Raw genomic sequence first — 18387 nt, 5'->3', positions numbered from 1 at the left:
CCTAGCAAGATCCCGAACTGCTCCCTCTGAGACCCGCGGATAAGACTGGGTCAACGCAGGCGCAACCCTACTACCCCCGCGCCCCGAGAGAGATGGGCAGCTCTGAGCTGAGTGGAAGAATGTGATCCAGGCTGAGGTGTGTCTCTGTAGGGGAGTGGAGCAGCCCACTGCACGGGGAAGGGGTGTTACCTTTTTTAGCACAGTCTCAGCTACCTGAGCGGTGGCAGGCGCCTGTTAACATCCTGCTCTGTACTGGGTTATAGGGGACCGTGGGAACCACACTCTTAAAGGGGTGGTTCACCATTAAGTTAACTTTTAGTATGTTATAGAAGTGCTATTTCTAAGCAACTTTCCAGTTGGTCTTTATTTATTTTTTTAATAAATAAATATTTTCCTTCTTTCTTCCTATCTTTTTCCAGCTTTCCCCATCTAAAAGCAAATGCTCTGTATGGCTACAAATTTGTTGTTATTGCTATGTAGTACTGTCTAAGACTGTGATCCCAAACCAGTGGCTCATGAGCAACATGTGGCTCTCTGACCCCTTGAATGTTGTTCCCAGTAGCCGCAATGCAGGTGCTTCTTTTTGAATTCTTGGCTTAAAGGCACATTTTAATTGCATAAAATGTAGGCTACAAGTCAACATAGGAGCTACCAATAGTCAGCCACAGCCCTTTTTTTTTTTAGCACTCCCATTAACGTTTTGCATGCTTATGTTGCTCGCCAACATTTTTTTTTACATTCGAATGTGGCTCACGGTTGGGGAACAGGTATAGTGAGAGAACAAGTTTAGTGGAATGACTGAGGCACTTATAGACAGTGGCGTAACTACCGGGGGAGCAGGGGGTTTAACTGGGCCAGGGCCCGCACCCCCGCAGGGCCCCCCCGGCAGATCGCGTGCGCTGCAGCCACAAAGTAAATGCGCACGGACGAGGGTGGGGGGGGGCCGGCTGCACGGCCCGCACCAGGGCCCGTCCCCACCTAGTTCCGTTACTGCTTATAGAGTGAATAAAGTACCCGCTCTTGTAAAATACAAGGATATTATAATTTACCGAGGAGTTTCATGACCATATAAAACATGAGGCCGAAGGTCATGGAACTCCAAGAGGACTTCTAATATCCTCATATTTTGCAACAGGGGGTACTTTATTTATTATAATACACAAGTTTCAATGAGTCCTGGGACAGAAATGACATCACTAAGCACCGTTTATAAGGATATGATTGTGTATTATATGTATGTATGTATGTATGTATGTATGTATATTTTTATTTGTATAGTGCTCCTTGAGGGCAAAGCACTGTATAATGGCTGAGGAACATGTGTAGTGTAATGGCTAAGGCACAAATTTATTATGTCCTGCCTGAGGAACATTTATAGCGCAGTGACTTAGGTTGAAGTTATATTTCTATAATACACAAAAACCATGAATATCCTGTAAATTATATCCTTATAAATGGTGAGTTCTGATGTCATCAGTTATAAACGGTGAGTTCTGATGTCATTTCTGTCACATGACTCATTGAAACTTGTGTATTATAAAAAAATAAAGTACTCCCAGTTGCAAAATATGAGGATATTATAAGTTACCTCTGAGTTCCATGACCTGTATAAAAGCATTTGGCCCTTGGCTTCGTGCTTTTATATGGTCATGGAACTCCTTTGTGACTTATATTTTACAATATAGGATATTTTATTCACTATATAGTGTGTGTTCTGGCTGAGGAACAATGGCTGAAGTACAAGTACAGTGTCTAATGAGGTACTGGTGTATTATTTACTACCTAGCAGAACAGGTATGACTGAGGCAGTTATATATTATGTAATAGCTGAGGAACAGGTATAGTGCAATGGCTAAGGCACAAAATGACTGAATCACAGTCAAGAGACAGAAGCCCCAAGAGCACACACAATACCATACCTAATAAGACACCAAAACAAAGAAATGTTGCAGAAATGAGAAAGTCACTTTTTTTTAACACAAACCCCAGAGGAGTCTGCAGCACACAAAATGCAGCCCACCACAGCTTTGCAAACTGCTGCACTTGGATGCAGGGTTGGACTGGGCCAGTGGAAGAGGGAAAAAACCTTGTGGCCCCCACAGACCCAGACTCACACCCACTCCCTGCCTGCAGATAGAGTTGCCACCTTTTCCGGAAAAAAATACCGGCCTTCCTATATTCTTGTCGTTTTTTTTACCTATTAATAACATTGGCATCAAGCATAATTTTTACTGGCCAGGTGGCAACCCTACCTGCAGACTTGTATACTGACTGAGGCACATGTATACTGTGTATGGACTAACTGACTCTAGCTGGTACTGCCTGAACTAATCAATCTCCTCTCTAGATGGTACCACTAGGGGTATATGACAGCCCCCTCTCTAGCTGATACCTTCTGGGATATATACCTGTATACTTATTAGCTAATAATGTTAATGGTATTGTAAATTATATCCTTATAATACACAAAAGCCATGAATATCTTGTAAATTATATCCTTATAAACGGTGAGTTCTGATGTCATCAGTTATAAACGGTGAGTTCTGATGTAATTTATGGCCTCGTGTTTTTATATGGTCATGAAACTCCTCGGTAACTTATAATATCCTTATATTTTACAAGAGGGGGTACTTTATTCACTATATAATACACAAAAGCCATAAATATCTTGTAAATTATATCCTTATAAACCGTGAGTTCTGATGTCATCAGTTATAAACGGTGAGTTCTGATGTAATTTTTGTCACATGACTTACTGAAACTTGTGTATTATAATAAATAAAGTACCCCCAGTTGCAAAATATGAGGATATTAGAAGTTACCTCGGAGTTCCATGACCTGTATAAAAACACTCGGCCTTCGGCCTCGTGTTTTTATATGGTCATGAAACTCCTCGGTACTTTATTCACTATATAAACGGTGCTTTGTGAAAGAGGCCCAATCAGCCCACACAGAGGCCCAAACAGCCCCCACCAGCCCACTAAATACTGACTTTCTATGGCACCTTACAGCAGCCCTTCCACGTTTTACTTACCCCTTCAGGCATTGGAGTTCACAGGTGCAATCTTCAGCCACTTCGGTAATCTTTGAAATGAGACTGGCGCTTCTGCAATATACGTGAGTTTTGGCGCATGCGCAGTTGTCGCGAGACAGGAAATTGCTCCAACTACAAATACGCCAGTCTCATTCTGAAGATAAGAAGATGGTGCCTGTGAACTCCGATGCCGGAATCTGCACAGAGGGTTAAGTAAAACGTTAGGGGCATTTGCCAGGGTAACACTTAGGCTTGGGAGAGAATGGAGGGGGGCAGTGTCGGACTGGGACACCAGGGGCCCACCCTAAAACCTTAGACCAGGGGCCCACCAAAGGACCTTAGAGCAGGGGCCCACTCTCAGTACTATTATTATTCTTCTCTTCATTCAACCTCTATTCTCCTAGTCTCTATTCTTTACATACTATAATCTAGTATTCCATATATTTAACCTCTTTGTTCTCAAAGAAATAGGAAATAGCCATGAAATAGGCCAAATCTTTAGCAGCTCAAGGGCCCCCTGACACCAGGGCCCACCGGGAGTTTTCCTGGTATCCCGGTGGGCCAGTCCAACACTGGAGGGGGGTCTATGTAGGGTAGGGTTAAGGGGTTTTAGGGTTGAATTTGCCTTTAAGTGGCAGCCTCGTGAGCCCTGGACCCACCAGTCCAATGCTGCTTGGATGCAAATGTAACCTAGCCGGCTGCATTGCCCTGCACAGCTGTAGTCTGGAGAAGAACATGTGCAGGTCCTAGCGCCCAACATTCCCCAAAAGTTTTATGGTAATATGCAAAGAAGTTATCTTTTGTGTGCACTTTTCAAAACGATGTCACCCAGAGGGGCTGCTCAGTCAGAATAAATGATAAATTATGTGTTGCTACATAACATTCTTTTAAAACCATATTTTGTTGTCTGCACTGGCTTCAGAATTTCTGCAAGGAAAAAAGCTGGCACCCTCTCTACTCCTGCTTGCTAACTGCTAGGGTCACTGTGTCATATACTGCCCTAATGTGTCTTGACATGCTGTTGTCCCTGTGACCACTGTGTGTTGAAATACAACAGATTTAGTAGAAAGGGGGCGTGTCCATCTTCTAGTGACGTTTACTAATGGGCGGTGCCGGATCCTTCACACTTGGACAGAGTGATCCTAGACCCGGAAGTGTGCGTGTCACGCTGGCATAACATGACTGAGATGACAGAGCTCCTGGAAAGTGCCCGACGGGAGTATGCCAAGAGTTTCGGTGGAAACGAGCCCAGGATCAGTGTGTTTGCTCCCGGACGGGTGAATCTGATCGGGGAACACACAGATTACAACGGGGGATTTGTGCTGCCAATGGTGAGGATAGCAGGGTTTGTACAGGGAAGTCAGGTGATGCAGGGCACTAGGGGGCTGTTCCTGGAGTCTGATTGTAAGGCTGTTATACATAGTACAATACGTCTCTGGGCGATCATAAAATGAGCAGTGCAGGAGAAGAAGCCCCTGTTTTGTCAGCTAGCATAGAAAATCGATTGTATTTATTAGTACATTTCTATAGACATGAATTCCTTTTACAACGCAAGTCTGTTAATATTAATAAAAATGCATATTTAACACTGGGGTGATGTTTACATTTAAAAAAAAACAAAAAAAAAACTTTTTAGTACCTGATATTGATATATTGAAAGACCCGTGGCAGAACTATAACTCCCACATCCCCCCCCCTCAAAAAAACACATTTAGGAACCTAAATGATCAACCATATCCACACTCCCCGAAGGCTGCTTCTACCTTTGTTTTCCATTTAAAATATGTGTGCCTATGTCATTACTCTAGTGTGACTATGACGGTGTTGTGTCAGTTATTCTCATGTTATGTAAGTAGGACTATGTTCAATAGCAGTGAAGCCCCATTATTTTTTCTTATAAAGAAGGACCTTACAGCCTATTGATTTTCAGTTGGTGCTCTTGATCTTAGATGTCTTGTTTGCTGTTATGCTTTGTGACTAGATTATTTCACATAATCATAATGTTAATGTCCCTGTACAGGCCCTCCCCCTCGTCACTGTTATAGTTGGGAGTCCGAGAGATGATGGGCACATATCCATTGTTACCACAGCAGAAGGTGCAGATAAACCACACACTGTGGAATTCGAAGCTCCACAGCAGGGGAAACCACTGGTACCAGGAGCTCCCAAATGGTCTAACTATGTAAAGGGTGTGATAGAACATTATCGCGGTGAGAGAGAATCCTATTGTTATATATATGTGTATATATATATATATATATATATATATATATCTATATATAACGTTTCCAGTTCTAGGATACCTTGTGCTTTTTAGTTTCATTTCTCTTTAAATGCATGTGTTTCATAATTTTGTAAATCAAGTTCTTCTATTGCCTTACAGCTGGTCCAGTTCCTGGATTCAATGCTGTGATTGCCTCCAATGTCCCTTTGGGTGGGGGTCTGTCAAGCTCTGCATCCCTAGAAGTGGCTACATACACATTCCTACAGCAGCTGTGCAATGGTATGTAACCAGGTCGACTTTCAAAATCATGGTACTTTGTGTCATCAAAATTTAATGAGGATCTTCTGAGCCCAAATGAACATTACCCTCAAGCTAGAGTCCTGCAGCAGGTCGGGTACCCACGAGTTACCCGCAAAAACCTGCGGGATGCTGGTAGAAGTTCCGGGTGCGGGTTTACGGGATTGCGGGTCTAGCCGCGGGTCTTCTCAATTGCAATTTTTACTCCTTTTTTCTGATCACGCCTACTTCGGATGATGTCACTTCCGGTTTACAATGACAGCACTTCCTGATTCTTGCGGATAAGGTACTTGTGGGTCAAGTAGTGGGTCCAAGTGGGCAAGAATGCGGGTTGCAGGTACGGGTCGGGTACGGGTTCCAAAAAATGGACCCGCGCAGGACTCTACCTCAAGCTGCAGATCAACATGTATAATGGCTAGTTGTTTTAGAAGTTAATATAGATTCACAGTGTATGGCTACAATAACTAGTGCAGTCTAAATGCATTTCTAGTTGTCCATGCAGGTTTCAAATCTCAAATCAAGAGATAATGGATAATATTGCCATGGTGCAGTGACAGAATTAATTAAAAGCTTTTATTCTTTGACTACACTGCCTCCTAGTGGCTCAATCAGAACTTGATGCTTTCCGTAATAGACGGGAAAATATGTAGCCAGATGAGGTCAATTGAATGCAATACATAGGCAGCCACCACCACGTCCATAATACTGAGTCTATGTCCCTTCCGGGTCCTCAGATGATGGTGACACTGTACAGAAGGCTCTTGCATGCCAGAAAGCTGAACATACATTTGCTGGGGTGCCCTGCGGGATCATGGACCAGTTCATCTCTGTGATGGGTAGGGAGGGCCATGCTCTGCTAATTGACTGCAGGTCAGTCTGGGTTTTTGGGGATGTGGTTAAACCCAGTCCTAATAACATCTTTCTTCTCACTATTCTTTGTACCACCGTGTTCTTTTTCCCCCCTCTGTTTTATTTTCCTTTTTATTCAGTGCTTTTTAACTTGCCCTACTTTGGCCTAAACCATTTTTAAGGTTGGTGTCCACCATGTGTCTTTTTTTTTTCTTCAAGATCTTTGGACGTGACTTCTCTCCCTTTGGCAGACCCAGGATTGGCTGTGCTCATCACCAATTCAAATGTGCGCCATGAGCTGACTGGTAGTGAATATCCTGAACGTAGACGACAGTGTGAGGAGGCTGCTAGAACTCTTAAGAAGGAGAGTCTAAGAGATGCCAGCATGGAGGACTTGGAAGGTCAGATTGGTTAATTAATAGACTTTTCAGGTTGCAGGTGGATAATAGGAACTACAGGATTAGATTAACTCATAATAGCACTAAATCAAACTTAAATCTGGTATAAAACTATGTAAAATTAACTTGTTCCACATAGATTGGTTTTCTGGTAGAAGACCACAAAGCTGCTGTTTTGTGTCATTTCAACTTATTGACAGTTATTTTCTAGGGATGCACCGGATCCATTATTATGGAATTCAGTTGAATGTCGTATCTTTCATTAAGGATTCCACTGAATCCCAAACCAAATCCAAACCTTACTTTGCATAGGCAAATTGAGGTAAGGAAGGGTTAAAACTATTTGCAATTTTCTTGTTTGTGTCGAAAAGTCACATCATTTTAAGGATTAAGTTCGGCCAGGGACTTGGATTTGGCTGAATCCAAATCCTACTAATCCTGCCAAATCCTTCCTCTCTCTCAATGTATGTGTGGTTAATAAATTTCTGCATTCACTGTGACAGTATTCTATATCTCACAGCAATGAAGGAGAGTCTGACTAAGACTTGTTATAAACGGGCTCATCATGTCATCTCGGAGATAACAAGAACAACAGATGCAGCGGATGCCCTGCAGAGGGGAGACTACAAAGCATTTGGAAAATTCATGGTGGAGAGTCACAACTCTCTGAGGTAGGATAGGCCTTGTAAAGGGTAAATCAACCTTTTTTTGAAAGATTTTCTTTATTGCATTTTTAAACCTTTTTTTAAGAGCTAGATAAGAGGAGAAGAAGAAGAAAAGTGTATAGAAAAAAGATAGAACTTCAGAAGGATCCAAAGTAGAATAGAAAGTTGAGGAGGGGGTGGACGCCCTTCAAGTATCTAACAGTAAAGCTGGCCATAGACTCAAATATTCTTTCCCTGATATGCCACTAATGGAATGGCTATATTGGGGTAATCTGAACGTTCGGCCGTATGGTCGAACGATCAGATTATGATACGCCAAGGGGCTCTGACGGGTTGGTCGGGTAAAGATCAAACCTTCCCAATCGATATCGTGGCCAGATATCGATCGGGAAGCCCCCATACACGGGCAGATAAACTGTCAAATTGGTCTAAACTACCGATATCGGCAGCTTTATCTGCCTGTGTATGGCCACCTTAAGGCTTGGAGCAAGCGGGTCTAGGCTGGCAGACCAAAAGAGAGTAATGGGTATGATTCATCTACTGTTCAGATAAGTCAGTGGTATAAGTCACCTCAGATAAGTCAGTGGTATAAGTCACCTCAGATCCCGTATTCACAGTATCTATACTATCCCCTGCAGAGGGAAAGTGGAGGGGTAAATCATCTTTAGATGAAACTTCCTCATATTTACATTACCCCACCCCTGCGAAATTGAAAACATTTTCCCAGATACAGAGCTCTGAGTGTTTGTACTCTCTTCTCTTGAACTGCTTTCTTTCTACATTGTGCCTGGTCTTAACTAAGATACCAGTGTTTTTTTTTTTTGGCTTCATTAATCTATAATGAAGCTTGGTTGATCTAGCCTAATTTAGTAGAATTTATATTAATGCACTGACAATTTACATGTTTGCCCTAACCTAGGGATGATTATGAAGTCAGCTGCCCAGAACTTGATGAATTAGTGGCAATAGCATTGGAGGTTCCTGGTGTTTATGGCAGCCGAATGACAGGTGGAGGTTTTGGAGGCTGCACGGTCACCTTGCTGGAGACTTCTGCAGCTGAGAGAGCCAAGCAACAAATTAAGGTACAATTGGAATGTTTAGCATACAGTGGTATAAAGCAAGCAAACCTGGGATGCTAGGAGTTGCATTTGAGTATTTTGTATAGCTACAGGTTGCATGTTGTTCATTTAGGTATCAGTGTATAAATGGTATAATTAGTGATCGCCGGTCTTTATTTTTCATAACTGTTCCATTGTGCACACAATTGAATGGTCCGTCTCCATGCCGGGATTTGTTGGCGAGGCCACAAAGGCCCAGGCCTAGGGCGGCAAATTTTTAGGGGCAGCCTTGTTAAAGCTTTAAAAGTTATTAGTACTGGCCCCTGAATTGTTTACACATCAAATTCAGACAGTAAACTCCTGCATTGTTCCACCTCTAATCCCCCCTGCATTGTTCTCACCTGTAACAACTCTATTGTTCACACCCTAAAGCTGTACTGTTCACACCTCATACCCAGACTGAAAGTGCCCACATGGAGGGGCACCAGCATTGTGTCACTGTATGTTGCACAGTATGAACTGTTCATCTTAGAGTGGTCCTGATATGTTTCCCTATCTCCTGCTGTATTCCGCTTTCCCTATGCTCCCTGTGTGTGCCATACTCTGCACTCCCTATGCTCACTGTGTGTGCCATACTCTGCACTCCCTATGCTCCCTGTGTGTGCCATACTCTGCCTGTCCTGTGCTCCTTGTATGTGCCATACTCTGCCTGCCCTATGCTCCCTGTGTGTTATACTCTGCCAGCCCTATGCTATTTGTGTGTGTTATACTCTGCCAGCCCTATGCTATTTGTGTGTGCCATATTCTGTTACCCTATGCTCCCTGTGTGTGCCATACTCTGCCTGTCTTACACTCCCTGTGTGTGCTATACTCTATGTGTTCCATACTCTGCCTCTCCCTATGCTCCTTGTGTGCGCCATACTTTGCCTGCCCTATGCATGTCATACTCTGCCTGCCCTGTGCTCCCTGTGTGTGCCATACTCTGCCTGCCCTATGCTCCCTGTGTGTGTCATACTCTGCCTGTGTGTTCCATACTCTGCCTGCCCTATGCTCCATGGATGTGTCATACTTTGCTTTCTCTATACTCCATGTGTGCCATACTCTGCCTGCCCTATGCTCCCTGTGTGCCATACTCTGCCTTCTCTATACTCTCTGTGTGTGCTCTATTCTGCCTGCCCTATGCTACCTGTGGCACAAGAGCTTGGGTTTGTTCTGGGGGTTTGTTAGCCTTTGGAAATTGTTGTTAGGGGCCCTTAAGGTGTTTACCCATGTGCTGGGGGGGGGTCCCTGAGGCTTGCTGTGCTATCCACAGGGGAGGAGGAGGCATATGAATTTAAGAATATGGTTTAATATGACTTACATTTTTCACATATGATGTAATGAGTTCTCATGGTAAAGTGGGTGTGGTTTAAAACAGGGTGTGGTCAATACAGGTATGGGATCCGTTATCTGGTAACCCATTATCCAGAATAACTTTCTCCCATAGACCTAATTTTATCCAAACAATCCAATTTTTTTTAAATGATTTCTCTTTTCTTTGTTATAATAAAACAGTACCTTTTACCTGATCCAAACTAACATATAATTAATCCTTCTTGGAAGCATTTAATGTTTACATGATTTTCTAGAAGACTTAAAGTATGACTATCCAAATTATGGAAAGATCCAGTATCCAGAAATCCCCAGGTCCGAAGCATTCTGGATAACAGATCCTATATCTGTACTGGCTTCCATTATCGGTCCTCCACCACGTAGGCCAGAAAAATTCTGGCCCTTAGTACCACAGAAGTTGGACCGCACCCCCGTGTGATACTTTCATGGTGCAGCTAATGTCTGTGCTATATATGCTATATACTCTATGCTATTGTATAAGGGAAAACAATGATCCTGTTTTTTTGTTTTTTTTTTGTATGAAAATGCAATTTATTGTCACAAAAAAGTGTTTTATTTATTTATTCTTTTACATAAAACATTCCATAAACAAAGCAGAAAACATCTGACACTTAGAAATGCATTTGTAAATTTAAAAAAATACAGAACCCTGCAATTTATGAGTTTGGTGGTGCACTTTCCCTTTGTTCTGTCACAGTAAACATTCCTGTTTGTTTCTGTTTGCAGGCAAAATACAGAGGCACCCCTACATTCTACATTGCCAAACCTTCTGCTGGTTCTGGCATAATGACGGTGTAATCAGAGTCAAAGGAATAAGATGGCCACCCCAAGTAAAATAAATGGTTCTTCTTTTTATACAGTTCTTTCAGCCTCTGATGTAAATGTGCATTTACTTGGCAATTACTTTATTGCCAATAAGAAAAAAAAAGTCAGTGATTTTCTAGGACTCAAAAAATAAATCCGGTGCTCCCAGAACACAAAAACTTGTTTTGGGATTGATAGAACTGCATTTGGTAAACATTGTGACCTTGTCTTTAAGTATACAAATGGCACCTGACAGCTCGCAACCTTCCATTTTGTCAGTTCAACAAACTCTTGAGCACGGCTGGTGTGCTACAGTCGTACTTATAACGTGTTAACGCTGGAACCATATATACAAGGATTTTAGAATATTTATATAGGTGGTGGCTGGATGAATCTCTTGGATAAAAAATTGGTGGTGTCTCTCCTCTTTATTGCCCCCATTTTATTAGTGGCCACTAGTTTACTAATTCCATGCACATTCCTTACAAATGGAATAGTGTTGTATAAGATCTAATAAATTGTACCCATGGGACCCCTCAGGTCCAGTTTGCAGTCACTGCCTCTGTAGCTCTGCTTCTTTCACTGTCATTTAAATGTTTTCTCACATTCTTTGTCCTTTCAACACTTTCTCTTTTTTATATGTATTCTTCTATTTGTCTTTTTCTCCTTTCATTTTTTTTCCATTTCTCTCTTCCTCATCCAACCCCTTCTCTTTTCCCTTTTGTTGTTCCAGCTCCCCCCTTATTTTTCTGTTGCCTGCTCACATCTATAGCCTTATTCCAATCCCACTGTCTCCCAGTGAGAAGAAGAGGAAGAGCAGAAGTGCAAATGGGGAAGAAAGACCATCTGACTTGCCCAGCCCCCCCCCCCCCCCCACAGTATTTCTTCTTGTGACCAAGTTGACCCTGATAGTTATAGAACCATACAAATATTATCTGGTTGTAATCACCTGCTGGTATAGGTGGACAACACTGTGGACAGAACTCTTTTTGACTTGTCATTTTACATTAACTTAAAGGGATACTGGCAGGAGAAAACATGTTTTTTCAAAACACATCAGTTAATAGTGCTGATCCAGCAGAATTCTGCATTGAAATCCATTTTTCAAAAGAGCAAACATATATTTTTTTATATTCAATTTTGAAATCTGACATGGGGCTAGACATATTGACAGTTTCCCAGCTGCCCCCACTCACGTGACTTGTGCTTTCTGGCTACTTTCTGGCAGACTGTTTGCTCTTTTGAGTATTGGATTTCAGTGCAGAATTCTGCTGGAGCAGCACTATTTTTGAAAAAAACATGTTTTCCCATGACAGTATACCTTTAAAGTAGTGTAACACTTTGCACAGCGGCTTGGGGTGCCTAAGGATATTAGAGCAAACTCCTGAATTCAGACTAGAATCTCCTTTCCATACCTCACCAGTAGAAAAGACAAGATGATTAGGGAGTTTTCTTATATTAAGATTGATCCCAGTGCTGGTCCATAGTGGAATAAGCAAGGTATTGCCACTTGCTGCACCATCTTTTACCAACGTTTCCGCTTGTTTCACCCCTTCCTCTATTTAATATAGACCCCTTGTGGCCACTACAGTGCCCTCTTTGTTTAATTTACAAAGTATATTATTCCACCTCTTCACCCAACTGCAGTATAAAAAAGGACAAGTTATTATTTACATTGCAATAAAAAAAAAGTATTTTAAATAGGATTTGGTTTAAAGCATGCATTTAGTTCGGATCTTGACAGTTCCCATGCCCCAAGAAACAAAGTTTATCATGTAGCATTGCTAGAGTCAGGCTTTTTATTATTTTATGAAAAAAGGCCTGTTATGTACTGTAAAGCTTTTCAGCTAAAACTCCCATCATTCTTAGGAACCTCAAGCAAAGGATTATTGGAGTTGCCGTTTTATAAAAGCAGTAGGTTGCCTGTTTATTGTGTGCTGGGCATTGATAATAGAAATGCTTTAAGGTAGCTGTGTCAAAATCTACAGGTTTCCAGCAACTTCTGTCTGAAAGGAGCTATAGTTTTCAACAGTTGAAGGACTGGATGTTTCACACTATTCAGTGCGCCCATCTATTATTGAATTTATCACCCCAGTTCCAGGGTTGCGGGAGCAGATGCTCATTTTAGACTCTGGCAGGAGGGAAAGGGTTAAAGCGGCTTTGGCAACAAAGTGCGAGTGATAAGTCAATGTCCAGATTAGTCATATGATGAGAGATATCCCTTTCATGCCTCGTAGAACTGGCGCTCCACTTGCCTGCTCAGGGAGCCACCAGACATCATGGTCCGTGTGACAAGCTCTTTGGTGACCTGTTGTGTAACTGTGTTGGCACCCTCGATACGACGAGTGGTCACAGTCATTCCATCTGCAGAGGAATTTGGAGATGTGTTAGAAAGAGCCCACCATGGATAGTCCAACACAATACTAGACTACACTACATGCCTAACTCTTGCTGGGAATTGTAGTGCAGCAACAGAAGAAGGTAGCAAATTGACTTCCCAGGGATAAAGGGGCAGATGCAGCTGCACACAAGATAAATGTATATTCATCCCACTGTGGTTAAGGTAAGTCATCTTTGTATAACACCTGTTTCCATTTTCATTAGTATTGACTGCTTTCTCAGGAAAATGAGGAAACCATGAAATTTCCTTTTAATAGGGTCTGACTATGGGAAAGAGACCGTGGCATAACTAGAATTTACCTAGCCCCACAGCAGGCCTGGACTGGCAATCTGTGGGTTCTGGCAAATGCCAGAGGGGCTGCTATAAGGTTCCATAGAAAGTCAGTATTTAGTGGGCTGGCGTGGTCTGTTTGGGCCTCTATGTGGGCTGATTGGGCCTCTGTGTACCTGAAATGCCAGGGCCTATTTTAATTCTCAGTCTGGATCTGCCCCACAGCAAAACAGAAAATAACCCAAAAACATTGTAGAGACCCACTGAACTATAGGTAAAAGACATAGGGGTTTATGTAATAAACCAGGAGCAGTAGCCCATAGCAACCAATCAGCAGGCAGCATTTACTGGTCATCTGTTTAAAGCAAACATCCTATCGGCTGCTATGCTTTACTGCTCCTGGGAAGCTCCTTTTATTACATATGGGGGATAGTACGGAAACTACTAACGATACACTGCCTCATAACCTTCTCATTTTCCAATATAAGGGTTCAAAAATCTCCTTTACTAACTCACTGTTCCCCAAAGAGACATATTTGGTCCATATAATTGGACACCCTGCCCCATTGGTGAGTGTAACTTGACACCCCAGATTCCCCAACCTATAAATGTAAGTATATAAGTGTTCGCTCCTGAGCAACAAATGAATACCTGAATCTCTGAATACAAATACCTGAGTTTTCTTACCTGAAAAGAATGGTTCTGTTAGGGTGGATTGAGTGATGTTGCTTTGCGTGTATTCTTCTGGGAGATTGAACACCTCCCGACGTGTGATCTGTTGTGTTCCAAATTGAGAAAAGTTTCCTGTGGAATAGATAGGATAGGTAATGAGAGGGAGCATGACAGCCTCCTTTATACAGAGGAAGGAGTGAAAAAGAGCCTTCCCTGATATTCATTTAGGGAACAAATGATGGCATTCACCAGTAAAGAGAAGCTGCAGAAGAGTGGGGTGATTTGTAGCTAATTGTGCAACACCCTTTAAAGTGTGGGCCACATCCTATCTATCATGGAGGCACAAGATATTGGTGCCAGCTATATCTAACTGCATTTCTTTTTTTTTTTGTGTACTCTACCTCTCCATACTTCTTAATAGAAACTCAATTTTTAAGGTTTAATTGTTATTATTAAAAAACTGAATTTGCAGTAATGCATGACTAAATTGGTGATTTATGACATGAAGGCAGTAGATCACATGACACGACTAAAAGGAAATATGCATACGTCCTTCTAAACTTAGAAAGAATGATCAAACCACGTGATTGCTTATTTTATTAAATCCCAAATTCTCACCTCCATCTTGAGATTCAATAGTAATTATCCCCTCCCTCTCTGGTCCAAAACCCTGTGTTGTTTTCGCCTGGACCTTGAATTTGTATGGCAGATTTTCATTCAGGAAAGGAACCGTAAGGGAAGTCTCGTGTTTGTCACCTTCAACGTAGATAGTTCGTGGTTCCCCTGGAGCAGACAAAAGGAAAAGGATACAGTGCTTTATATAAACTGCATGCTTTTCTAGATCTATTCTTATCAACCAGACTGTATGCTCAGTAGGTTGCCAATGGGGACTTCTTTATACTATGAGCGCTCACCTCCTCCATGCAACATCTCGCAAGTGATCATGTACCCCAGGATTGTTCCATTAGGCTTTCGGGGTCTCACCCAACTTAACTGCAGGGAGTCAGGGGCCAGAGCTGTGAAAACCAGTGGTCCAGGAGCACTGGGGGTGCTTAATGTGAATGGAGATCCTGCCAAAGGTAGGTAGATATGCCATTACAAAAACAATATAAGCAGTCTTTAATATCCTAGTCTGTGTATATATATATATTTATACATGCACAACAATACAATGCAAGTGGATAGGTTGCGTGAACATTGTGTGCCGTTAGACACATAATTTTACATATAGAGAGAGTTGCCATATTACTTGTCTCAGCTGAGGCAAATATTAACATTCTGTTAAAATTAGTTTGGTTCAAGGTTATCCTGAGATGCACAGACGTGTAGGCAAGCATGACCTTATCTGAAGACGGTTATTCTGAGATGTTATTCTAAGAAGGTATCAGAAAAAAGAAGAGACCCATTTTGCCTTCGACAAAGCCTGCAGCTAGAGGGTGAAACGTGCGTCAGGCACACTTTTAGCAGATGCTTAGGCAGGACTACTGATAGGGACGTAGAAGGGCAAGCTTTTCTCATGGATTGGGAGGGAACTCTATGTAGGTGAAGGGGTTGGAGGCTCTTTTGGATCCAAGGGCCGGCATTAGTAGCAAATCTAGGTTTTGATGTGCCTGAGGCACACTGTACTCTATCGAACATTTTGTTACGATAACGGCCTTGGGTCACCGGCACAAATTACATAAGTACGCCTATCTAACCACTCTATGGGAGGGATCTCGAAAGTGGTTGAAGGGGTTGGCACTGTGAGTGGTATCTTCTGGGTGACTTTCCAGCGGCTACACTCTATCACTGATGCATATTGAATATGCGAAATGATAATTTCGATTATTAGTATCTTATATAGGTGCAACAGCATATAACCAATTGAACCCACCTATTTGCCTGGTCGATCAGCCTCCTGCTGCTAACTGATATTTTAAAGTTGCATACTGGACATTAGTTTTAACGTATTAAAAGTTATGTTTTGATTAACCATTTCGCATGAGCTTCGGATGTCATGGATGGGAGGGTGCAGTTATATGGGTCAGCTCTTTCTCTTCTTTTTTCTGATACATGTTTAACTATTTGACCCTGTACACCATCCCCTGTGTTCGATGGCTGGTGCTCCCCAATATCTAACTCTTATTCCAAGAAGGTACCTGGTACAGGGCTGAGTGGGCTCTGAGGATCCACTTGTGATTCGATAGTGATAACACCTTCTCTTTCGGGCCCCCATCCCTCCATGCTTTGTGCCTTCACCCGGAACATGTATGAGTGGTTGGGGAGCAAGTCTTCCACCACTACCGAGTTCTCCCTTGGGTTTGTAATGTCAATGGACCTTGATTCACCTGGATGGAGAGACAAATGAAGTCATTGTACTAGTTCTGGTATTATAGGTATGATGTCATTGCTGGGATAGGTGAGCTGTGAGTATTAAACAGTAGCAATGGACAGAGGGAAATGAACGCCAATGAAGAAGTCTAGATCCTAATATGAGCAACAGATTAAATAAGAATTGGTATTATTACATTTATAATATGATACTCACCTCCGTTCAGTTGTTGATAGTGCACTCTGTATCCCAGAACCTCTCTTTCGCATTGCGGCTCCTGCCAGCTGACCTTAAGGGAGGTGGGTCCCAGGGCTGAGAATACCAAACGTGTGGGGGTGTCGGGGATCCCCGGGGAAAGACGTGTATCTGCAAGGAGAGAATATGGTGAATATTGCCTTCATTTAGAGGTAACCATACGCTTGGTCAGCTAAGAAGATATACTCACCCTGTATAGCCACATCTAAGCTTGTCAGAGCATCCCTCACATCTTCCGAGTGGGTGCGACCCCTTCCTCCTCCTAACATGAGTGGGGGGAGCCCCAGTCTGTTCTGCCCTGATGCTCCTGTTTGTAAAGAGAGAAGGGCCAAACAGGAAGTTACCAAAATGGAAGAATACACATTTTTAACCTGTCACTAATAATGATGAAATGCACTACATTAAAACTGATGGTAACTGTAGAAATACCTTCACGATTTAAAGGGAAAGTATAACTTTCTTTCTGAAAAACTTTTCTTGTTTTGTTATCACTCCCACCTAAATATTTCCTGTTTTGGCAAGCACAATAGCCTTATCCCAACTGCCTTCTCCATGCCATCTCAAGTCCTGGTCAAGATATCTGAATTTAGATTCAGAAGGCTGTTGGGATTCATTTGTTTTATTCCCAAAACAAAACAGGATAGTTCAGGGTAATTAAATGCCCCCTCATGGTTGCTCTGATAATTTGGTCTTCAAGGGAAAAATAATGACATGGATAAATGTTTCTCAAAGTGTGGAAACACTCAATTAAGATTATAGGATTTTATATCTATATTAGATATACCTGTTCCCATGGCTCTAAATTCTTGCAATTAGTTATTTCAACTAATTTAAAGTGCCTCCATTTTGTTTTTATGGTAACGCAATAAGATTGGCCTACATGCATGCCCAGGCCAAGGTGACTGAATATGATGGTTATAGCAGTTTTGGTTAAAGCCCCCCCAGGCCAGAGACACCAGCAATGAGTTGTCTCTCTGGCAGTGGGATAAAGGGGTGGGTGGAGCAGCCGAGCATAAGGTTCAGGGTAGATTATTTAGCCAGGCAATAAGATTAAGTTTAGTGGGGCTGCTGGGCATTGTGGGTAGGGTTGCCACCTTTTCTGGATAAAAATACCGGCCTTCCTATATTATTGCCGTTTTTTCCTATTAATAATATAGGCATCATTTTTGCTGGCCAGGTAAAATACCGGCCAGGTGGCAACCCTAATCATGGCTATAATGATTATACCCACATGCTCTTCCAGCTCCTCTGATAACAGATGGCTAAAAGGAGTGACTCATGCAATATACCTCCTGTCCTCAAGTGTGCTGCATTCTATCTATAATAATACAAAGTATAATTTGTTTTAACTTTATTGCTGCAGATTTCACCCACCCAACAGTGATACTTTATGACAGAAATTTAAATAAATGACTAGTGGTGTTAAAAGGTAAACCCACATTAGAGTCCAGAGAATTTTTGCATTAGCCCCACTAAGATCAAGCAACTGGGAAAGCTAATCCAGTCTTCTCACTAAAATACCTAGATTGAGGCAACCGACACCCACCTGATCCAAACTTGTCCAAACCACAAAACCTTTTCAGGCAATCCACCCCCCACACACCACTTTTCCCTAATGTCAATGCCCCCTACTTCTCCCTGATCGCTGCTCTTCTTGGACCAATGTGAAAAAGCTCAGTGGTTTAATTATATTTCATGGATACCCAAAGGACCTGAGAAAGCAGCGGAGCAAAAGCTTTTTGTAGTGATCAACTCTA

General features: G+C 42.2%; 2 protein-coding genes across 5 annotated transcripts in view; one reads left to right on the top strand and one right to left on the bottom strand.

The window, feature by feature from the left end:
* Positions 1–10779, top strand: galk1.L (galactokinase 1 L homeolog). 3 transcript variants are annotated; one of them, XM_041575632.1, is made up of 9 exons: positions 1–136; positions 4125–4365; positions 5055–5244; positions 5418–5537; positions 6290–6425; positions 6624–6805; positions 7323–7473; positions 8387–8549; positions 10644–10779. In XM_041575632.1, exons 2-9 carry the CDS (start codon positions 4213–4215, stop codon positions 10713–10715), a joined length of 1167 nt encoding a protein of 388 aa, XP_041431566.1. In that variant the 5' UTR covers positions 1–136; positions 4125–4212; the 3' UTR covers positions 10716–10779.
* Positions 10452–18387, bottom strand: part of itgb4.L (integrin subunit beta 4 L homeolog) — a 45866-nt gene continuing 37930 nt past the window's right edge. For both annotated transcript variants that reach the window (XM_018235331.2, XM_018235330.2), the window contains 7 exons: positions 16821–16937; positions 16592–16741; positions 16203–16391; positions 14979–15134; positions 14683–14847; positions 14080–14196; positions 10452–13085 (listed from right to left, as the gene is read on the bottom strand). In XM_018235331.2, coding sequence (XP_018090820.1) covers positions 12946–13085; positions 14080–14196; positions 14683–14847; positions 14979–15134; positions 16203–16391; positions 16592–16741; positions 16821–16937 — 1034 coding nt within the window. In that variant the 3' untranslated portion in view covers positions 10452–12945. The remainder of the gene's footprint in view (positions 13086–14079; positions 14197–14682; positions 14848–14978; positions 15135–16202; positions 16392–16591; positions 16742–16820; positions 16938–18387) is intronic.

Source organism: Xenopus laevis, chromosome 9_10L, assembly GCF_017654675.1.
Source record: "Xenopus laevis strain J_2021 chromosome 9_10L, Xenopus_laevis_v10.1, whole genome shotgun sequence".
Classification (NCBI taxonomy): Eukaryota; Metazoa; Chordata; class Amphibia; order Anura; family Pipidae; genus Xenopus; species Xenopus laevis.
Note: the sequence above shows the minus strand (reverse complement) of the source record. Positions and strands in the feature narration are given on the sequence as shown.